The sequence below is a fragment of the Salvelinus sp. IW2-2015 genome, linkage group LG1 (genome assembly GCF_002910315.2).
Source record: "Salvelinus sp. IW2-2015 linkage group LG1, ASM291031v2, whole genome shotgun sequence".
Classification (NCBI taxonomy): Eukaryota; Metazoa; Chordata; class Actinopteri; order Salmoniformes; family Salmonidae; genus Salvelinus; species Salvelinus sp. IW2-2015.
Window position 1 is genome coordinate 4719121 of NC_036838.1, and position 9939 is coordinate 4729059.

The 9939-nt window shown below is 43.0% G+C and overlaps 1 protein-coding gene across 1 annotated transcript; it reads left to right on the top strand.

Annotated features, from left to right (window-relative positions):
• The first annotated feature begins 4944 nt into the window (after window positions 1-4944).
• On the top strand, window positions 4945-6670 carry LOC111964461 (GTP-binding protein Rhes). Its single transcript, XM_023988382.2, has one exon. It carries the CDS (start codon window positions 5199-5201, stop codon window positions 5832-5834), a length of 636 nt encoding a protein of 211 aa, XP_023844150.1. The 5' UTR covers window positions 4945-5198; the 3' UTR covers window positions 5835-6670.
• The last annotated feature ends 3269 nt before the right edge of the window (window positions 6671-9939 follow it).

Sequence of the window (9939 nt, forward strand, 5' to 3'; positions counted from 1 at the left end):
TTACTGTACTACCCATCCTTGCAAACATCCGATGAGCCATGATAAGAATGCCATAATGTTGAGAAGATATGGGCCTGGCTAGAGTTGGATTACCGGATCAAATGATAGTGTTTGTTTTCTCAGGTAATTGTGCATTTGGTGCTGCTTTCTGGAATTCTAACATACGAGGAGGGGGAAAACTAAGACTGTACTTAGGGAAGTCATATGGTGTAAATGACAGGACTTTGGTCAACAACAGCACATGTGACACAAAAGACCAAAACATTGGTTTAATGACATTTCCATATCAACAGTTACCACTATACTACGATGAGGGAAGAGTGGAAACCACGGCGAGTACAAGTGAATACAATATAATAACAATTTGGAATCAGTCCAAAGCACTAAACCTAAAATGAAGCCCATAGAGAATGGATTCTTCCACCAATCTAGGTAGAATTGTCACACCCATCATAGCAGATGCGTGACTGATGAGTTGAAAAACTGGAAAGATGTTCACTGGAAGATGATGCTGTCTATCTGATCATGTTCCACTCCATGCATGCCTGGATCTTTGATTACAAAATCCTTTTTCATTGAGAATTAGAGTTATTTCCTGATCAGAAACATCGGGAAGATTGCGCAGTCAAGAGAATGTACTATTTTTTTAAAGGAGGGAATCCTTCATTGGTGGAACCACCGCATCCGTTTGATATATTACAACGACAAGTTACTGCAAACAACCAACACTTTTTCCCCTCAAACATCATTGCATGTGCGAAAGAACAGCAGAATATGTWAAAAAAAAAAWAAWAATAATAATAATTACCACGCTCATCCCATGGTCTGCATTTCATCAACAAAAACAATAACAAAAACGATGGCGTGAACATGGCGCTGTTTCCCCAAATGCGGATTCAATCTTTAACGGGTGCAGGCTAATTCAGTGCCTCACATACACAATATAATACAGGTCTATATATTTTCGGCCAAATATCACTGTTGTCATCTCCACCGTCTTCTTGCAGGGTTATGTTGTGTTCAGTGGAGGCTGCTGAGGGGAGGACGGCTCATAATAATGGCTGGAATGGAGCGAATGGAATAGCATCAAACACATGGAAACCGGGATGTATCTGATACCATTCCACTTATTCCGCTCTAGCCGTTATCACGAGCCCGTCCTCCCCAATTAAGGTGCCACCAACCTCCTGTGGTTGTGTTCCTCTCAGGGCTACAGACATAGACAGGGTCTTAGGGAATCATGGCACTGAACACGTCCACAGTACACAAGGGCTTTGAGCCAAGCGCCTGTCTATTTCTGATGCTGATAGTCAGCACTTTAATAATAGCACGCTAGTATTTCCCTGTATCAACCAAGCCGGGTGCTAGGATCAGTTTCAATTATACTGTTTCAGATAAACAAGGACAGCCCAAAATTTGCCCACAAAGTATTAACCAATTACATTGAAATGCATGTTCTTGTAATGATTGGAAAATGAAGGGTTTTTGTAATGCATGTTCCTGTAATGATTGAAGGGAATTTAAATGTTTTTTTTTGTGATGTTTCTAGCTAAGCAATAAGGCCCGAGGGGGTGTGGTATATGGCCAATATACCACGGCTTAGGGCTGTTTGTTACCATGGCGCAATGCGGAGTGCCTGGATACAGCACTTGGCCATATACCACAAACCCTCGAGGTGCTTTAGTGCTATTATAAACTGTTTACCAATGAAATTAGAACAGTAAACAAGTAATTTTGCATCATACCCGTGGTATATTGTGTGATTTACCACAGCTTTCAGCCAATCAGCATCCAGGAGTCAAACTACCCAGATTATAATGATTGTTAATTAATGTCCAAGTAATGCCTCTGGTGATTAAAAATTATTAGAAAGTCTGTCGAAGGTTTTGGGTGATTGCAAATGAATGTTGCTGTGATCTTGAAAATGATTGTAAATGAATGCTTGTGTAATTACCGTAGTAAATGGATGTCTGTCCGGCACTCGCACATGTAATGTTCGAGCTGAAGGAGTGATAGAGCTTGGCACACCTGGGTGCACGTGCACCCTAATTGGGGGTTACCCACAATGGTGGAGGGGATTTGTATTGGRAACATTAAATAGTCAAGGAGAAGAAGGACACGGGCAATTAGAGAAGAAGTGGACTGCATGAGTGCACATGATCGCCCCCCCTTCGCCCAAACATCTCCATCACTGCCGCCATGACAGCACAAAGACACCTGTTGTCATGCCTGCTCCCGCTCTTCCCCCCTGGAGCTCGAGGGTGCCAGGCTCCCCAACATTACGCACTCCTGCCACCATCATTACGCACACCTGCATTCCCCCGTCACGCGCATCAGCGATTATTGGACTCACCTGCACTCAATCACCTCTGTCATTACCTCCACTATATCTGTCTGTTCCCCCGCTCTGTTCCCCGCTTCAGCATTGATTGTCTTATGTCCTTGTATACCCGTGAGCTGACACTGTTCCTGTCTTGTTTCATGTCTGTTCCTGATTAAATGTTTGACTCCCTGTACCTGCTTCTCTACTCCGGCGTCGGTCCTTACACCTGTGGGTCCGGTCACGAAAGTCCAAATGGTTTGAGGTGGATGAGGGCTGAGGCACAATCAGAGGACTCATCTGTGATGGAGAGGAGCACAGGGATAGAACGTTCCCTGAGATTAACAGCAGGACAGGGAGAACCAGTGTCTTGCCTGGTGATGGGACATTGGCAGCTTTTGGACAGACTGTACTATAATATACTATCTACAGCACTACGAGGATTCCCCCCATTAGGCCCACGTCACATGGGAAGGAGGTGGTCCACTAATAAACGCAGTTGAAGATAGGCCTATTTACTGGGAATTGGTTGTTCTGGACACTTGACATGCTCCCCAATAAGCCCACTAATGTCTCAGGTCATGTCAGAGTGGACAGAACATCGTGAATGAATAAGAACGCTAGAACACTGATTAAAATTCCAGAGTCGTGAGTGCATACAGCCTTGCAGTATACCAGTGCATACAGCCTTGCAGTATACCAGTGCATGGCAGTCTTGGAACATAGATTGTATAGATGATATTTCCCAGGCTGCTCTGCTGCCTATCACACAGCCAGTGGTCCAGAGAAGATAACTGAGATCGGGTACACACCGTGGTGGGGAGGGAGTCCCTCCGTGGAGCTCCCGATGGTTCCACGCTGTCACTAGCCTGACGAGGCAGGGACAGGGACAGTCACAGTCCGTCAAACGCTGCAGATCTAGGGGAATTTTTAAGAAGGAAATGGCTCCCCTTTTTTAAAGATCTGGCTCTACACAGGAGCGACGTGATTCAGTCATATCACTCAAAAGCTATGAAATGCTTTAACTACACCTAATTGGACGCCGAGGAAAGAGAATGTATTAAAGATTCAGGCAATAAGGCCAAATGTGCCTCAAGACACGTTTAATTTGTGGAAGCATTAACACGAGTCGAAACCCAGATGTTCAACAAACAACACCTTTCTTTTTCTCAGTGAATTAAGATTGTGAGGACGATAATTGGATTTTTGCAGGATTTCTTAAAGAGGTGCCACTAATACATCATTTCATTGAGTCAGCGTGTTACAGCTGAATAACAATAACCACCTACTCCAATGTCTACCTGGCTGCACTCCTCGCGGAACACAAACACCACTTTTGTTGCCAACGATGGAGCCTCCTCATCAGGTACACGTTCCCTCCTGGTAATAACACAGTGGTGGCATCCTCCCTCAAGAATGCATTGAGGGCTTTTGAAATGTTGTCAAATGTCATCAGAGCGGACCCTAATGGCCATAGAGTTGTTTCACTGCATGCAGCAACACAGACACCTGGTGTGGAAAGGTCAACAGGAATTTAGTTCCTGTGAACACACACCTGTACATGTCATTTACACTGACTGTCCATAAAAATACATGAATAGGTGTTGTGATTAAGTTATCTGATATAATTGGGATTAGTTCATTGATATAATATTCAGGTGTTGTGATTAAGTTCATTTGAATAATATTCAGAGTGTTGTAATAAATTCATCTGATATAATATTCAGCGTGTTGTGATTAAGTTAATCTGATATAATATTCAGCGTGTTGTGATTAAATTCATCTGATATAATATTCAGCGTGTTGTGATTAAGTTAATCTGATATAATATTCAGCTCACTATTTGGCTTCTTAAATAATCAGACCAACACTGCCAAAGGGTATATTTATGTCACGCTAATCATCTATGTCATACATTATTAGCGTGACCTATATACATTACCATGACGGTCATGTGAGGTGAACGGTTTATTTAACCAGGAGGACCATAGCAAACCAGACAGGCTGTCCTTGCACTGGCAAAGAGTTGTTCAGGTAGAAGAAAATGACAAGCATGAGTCATAAAGTGGGACGTCATCATTTGATTCAAAATGTATTATCAATCAATTTAGATGTGGGCTGAGAGACTTTAACCATGAGGAAATACAGAACAAGCAGCAAGCAATAGTCTCCTTGATGGAATCTTTCGTTGTTGTAATCACTCTCAAACACATTCTATTGCATTGAAGTCCATACTGTAATCACTACTCAAGGTGGATTTACTATATTTCTAAAATATAGGTCGTTTTTATTGTGCATATAAACACAAAATAGGATATCAAGATGATCAGGCTGCTCTTTCATCTGTGAGCTAATGTTACGTGAGTCGGCGTTGAATGATAATCAGACTTCTGCTCCTACCAGTAGCTCGTTATACACTTTCAGATATCACTTAGTTTTCCCCTCTCCAATCTGTCTAGTACTCCCATTTGCATGCAGACCAGTGATTGGCCACTCATATCTTATGCCTCAATAGACAGCCGTGAACTGATTGGCTCCTGCCAGAAGAGGGCATGGAATCCCTGCGACCAAAAACACACATAAAAGGGAGCGTGGAAAACCACAGAGGCAGACAAGCACCTACCTACTACAAGAGAACTTTGAGCACTATCAGAGACCTTATGCTAGAATCTTTGGACAGAAATCTCTGACAATCTACACTCAGTGTGCAATTGCGCAGCTGTTTCTACCGACAGCAACTTCACCAGAATACAGAAGAGTTTGACTGGTCTTACGTTCTACTATTCTACCTGTCTACTGACAGAGACTGTCAGTGACGGAGCGGCCAGTTTAAAGACACTTTTAGAAGCACATCGTCATCCAAACAAAAAGCAGTATCATGTCTCTAGAGGTGAAGGAGAAGACGCAGGTGAGGTTGGTGTTCCTGGGGGCGGCCGGCGTGGGCAAGACGGCCCTGATCCGCCGCTTCCTCCAGGACACCTTCGAGCCCAAGCACCGGCGCACCGTGGAGGAGATGCACAGCAAGGAGTACGACATCGGTGGCTCTAAGGTCACCGTGGAGATCCTGGACACCAGCGGCAGCTACTCCTTCCCTGCCATGCGCAAGCTCTCCATCCAGAACAGCGACGCCTTYGCCCTGGTCTACGCGGTCGACGACGCAGAGTCGCTGGAGGCCGTCAAGAGCCTCCGMRACGAGATCCTGGAGGTCAAGGAGGACAAGTACACCCCGATCGTGGTGGTGGGYAACAAGKCAGAYCGAGCGGGAAGCGACCGGCAGGTGGCAGCTGACGACGTACTGTCAACAGTGGAGCTGGACTGGAACAACAGCTACGTGGAGACGTCGGCCAAGGAGAACAACAACGTGATGGAGGTGTTCAGGGAGCTGCTGCAGCAGACCAACCTGCCCTGCCGGCTGAGCCCTGCTCTGAGGCGCCGCAGGGAGACCTTCCCCAAAGGAGACCCCAAGGCCTCCCGGCCGCCCATGAACAAGACCAACTCCTGCATCATCTCYTAATAGGGCAGGTTGAAGGAGAAAGAGAGGGAAAGGGCGTRGGCTAGTACACCTGTTAAAGTGCTACTGGACAAGAGGGAGAGGGAAACTTTACTATGTATGGGCTGAAAAGGTTGAGGTGAGGGACTGCCAGTGTGCTGAAACAGAACTGAACTCCCAAACACTCTTGATTCCACGTCTGCTTCCCTTGTCCAAGCGATGTGGTTGATATGGGAAGAGAATGGGCGACAATGAATGGTTATGAAAGAGGACTTGGTCCAACTAATGTAAACATTGTAAGGTGGGGAGATAAGGGTGAAAAGGTGACAAAGATGTTCAACTGCTCAGTTGTTTACTTAATGTAATGTGATGCTGCTTATTTGGTTAACAGGCTTCTGCTGTTTCCGTTTAGATCAATGTATAGCTTTTGTATTCAATTKATGCTAATTTTGCAACGTGTGTTTGACATTCACTTGTAATAAGACATTTGACTATTGCAACCATACAAGAAGAGTATTTATTGACTCAAAGGAAAGATTTATATGCTGGGGTTTGTGCAAAGTTAATGGTTTGATGTAAAACACCATCTATTCAGTTGGAAATTCACGTGTAGCACAGCATTATTGTTTACAAAAGACTCGCTTGTATTCAAGTTTTTTTAATTGATTTGCTATTAAGCATGACTTGATTAATGTGTGTAAAAAGTGGTGACGTGCAAATGTCTACTACATGCAATTTTTATTTTAAACATGTTTTTATATTCTTGTGAATTCTTTTTTATTCATGATTTATACATGAAACCGCTTTACCAGTGTTCATTTTACAATGGAATGTTTACCCCATAAAGCTAAATAAATAGTACACAAAAAAAAAAGAAGCTATGATCTACTGTAACAACTAACTGCATTATGAATATGAGAGACACATGTTCATTCTCTATTGAGAATGCARAACGCAGACACAAACTGGAGGAGTGAAACGGATGTCACACACATCAGACATCGCACACGTCAATCAAATAGCAACGGTCTATCTATCATCATGGCCCCAATAGATGTGCAGGTGCATCATGACGTGGACACCATCTACTACCTGTAGTCTGGTTCAGGTATCAACAAATTTCCACAAACAAACTACAAAAACATACTATCAAATCCCACTACTAGTGAAAGTTTGCACTGTAGGATAAGGCTTAGGCCAGGGATGGGCAACTTTGATGGGGGTAGGGACTCATGAGGGGCCACTGTGGCTCACGGGTCTGCATACCCACATCCATACMYRSASWYRSAGYMRGMSCWRGCCTTTTGAGGGCCCTAAGCTAAAAAAMWAAWTKGGGGGTGGGGGAAATTGATYMGCGGGCCTACAAAAGAGCTGCCAGTTGCCCATCCCTGGCCTAGGGTATAACTTACAATTACACAAGGCACTTTCTGATAAAATGTTTAAAGATGACTATGCTGGCGTTATCAGGCTACCAGGAATACAATTGAATAACATTAAGCGTAAACCGTCATTTCTAACTGTAAAGAACAAGATAGGCTTATAAAAAWTGCAGATATAGCTTACTGTGATTCAGTTCACACAGCCCCACTTCTTGGTCCAGAAAAGGCGTCGAACTGAATTGTGCAGGCTGTATTACAGTCCAACGTCGCCCTCTAACCACAGTTGTCTTTCACTGCGCCCCCCTTCATAAAATATTGATCAACKTTATAAGCATAAATCTTTGTATTTCTTTAGAATTACTGTATTTAAATCAGTCTTCCTTTGAGACATTGACCGTTGCTCTCACAAACAAAATTTGGCTAAATTAGTTACACCTGCTGTGAGCAGTCTAGGCATGCGCCACAAGCCTCRGTGCTGTATGCAAATTAGCATCATTATGAGACAATAGGCAACCTTCCTCAACTGATATAAGGTATTTAGCACAATATACTGCACTTGAGTGAGCCCATCTTGGGACCTTTGTACTTTACAAGGCATATCCCGTACAAAGTATTGTATTTCTGTCTTGTTTCGATAGCCTTGCACCATAAATCAAATAGAAGCTCATTGTAATTGTGCATATTAGGAATGTTAAAAACACTGAAAGAAATATGTGTGCGGATTTTCCCTGAATGTCATTGACACAGACAACACGGTCACAGCTTCCAACATAGAAGTAAAGTACAAMACACTCTGTCTCCACCAATAGCTGTGGTTGGTCCATGTGCTTCCCCCTGTCCTCATCAGATGCATTGTTTCCCTTCTCATATGGGGAAGTGGCCTGTTGAACGTTAGGCCTGTAGTTCCTCTTTCTGTCCAGTTAAAACATTCTTCCGTACTCTCCCCCTATTCATTCACAGAATGGACGACTGGAGAAGAGATCTCTATATACACACACTGACGAACAGGTACGTAAAGGCCTTTGAGACACAATAGTGTTATTCAATGACATGACTGATGCGCTTTAATTGTTTTGCCTAAAATTGGTTCTCATATGCAATAATTGTCTGTGATGAGTGTTTACTGAATGTAGTACTACAGCCTACTGTATTGAAATGACTTAACTTATTTCGATTCTCTACAAAAATAAACCAAAAGGTACATATCGTGTCCCCAGTTCAGATGGATTGTCCAGTGTCTATGGTTGTCTCTGCCCCTAGACTTGGTCAAAGCTCCTCAGCAGTTGTTTCAGAGAATCCTGAGGCGTTTAGAACAAGTTCAGGGTCCTGGACTCTTTTTGACGACTACAATGCATCTCAAGTTCAAACATTTGCTATGAAATGTGATGTGTTCTGTGAAGACAGATCAACAAGTTGGTTGAGACAATATACAAATTCTCTTAATATGCTGCTTGCACGACATAGGTGCCATTTGACTCCACATTCTATCCCATAATGAACTGTGGTCTTTCTACTTTTAGCGATATACCGTAGTTGCTATTAATGCTGTATCCTCAGACAAGCAGAAGTGAAATKATGTGATATCACTTGCACACGTGGGAAAAAATTAATAAAACTACAAAATATACATGTCCTCACTTCTTTAACAGACTCGTTGCCTAGTCCATCCATGCACTTGCCTCATTCTTTTAAGCCAGTGCCACTTGCTTTCATGACACGGTTCACATGGAAATCAGACAGGCTTCATTTGAATTTATAGAGGAACCCAGATGTTACACACGCAACCGAAACCACCGTCAACATTGAGAGACAATGTTTCCATTGAGTCATTGARTGTGTGGTAGATCAGAAAAGATGAGAGAAGTAGGCGTATTGAATAAGCTSGCAGAAAGAGACAACTGACAGAGCTATTCAGCTTGACCCTTCAACATCAGCGCAACAGGTTTATTCAGTCCACTGATGGTAAACACTTAGCTGTGTGAGGGAGACGAGAGGCACGCAATATCTAGAAACAGAAAAGGCCAACTCAATGCACCTCTGCAGAACAGAGCCAGTGTTTCACCATTCAGACTGTTGTTTGCTCATGACAGACTTCAACAGAACACAAAGCTTCAAGGGAACGAGAGAGAAGAGATTATCGCTACACATGAAAGTATGTAAGAGCAGATTTAGGCATTTGTTCTCTTCAAAGGCTTAGCCTTGTCTACTTCCGTGTGGTTAATGGGTTCAGTAAATACCTTGATATGCATATTCCCTGTTTAAATCTATGAGCAAATGGAGATCAAATCCCCATGAAAACAGAGTAGCTGATAGACTGAGGTCCTCGTGATTTGTCTATCATAATTTGAAAAGTGACAGATGAAATAACCTAGTCATGATGTTTTTTGTGTGCAGAAAACAGACTGTGCAAGTGTCTATTCTTGTCCGATATCAGTTAGAGAGGTATCAGTGACTAAAATAGGCATTGACACTTGTTACAATACTGTGCTCTAGCTCAATGGCTGCGAAGGGCTTTGGGCMATGGGCATGTAACTACAAGCTAATTCAGTAACCCTTCGAAAAGACTAACCATGTACCAGTCTTGCTAAAATATTGGAGTTCAATTGATCGCAAATACATATTAATCAAAAAGGCTTAATTAACCAAATGCTATGCTGTAMAAGTTGCATACAACACACACAACATGGGATTAAATGAAATGAATCCAAGATATCAGTGCACTTTGTGCTTCATGAGAGTCTGCATGGGTG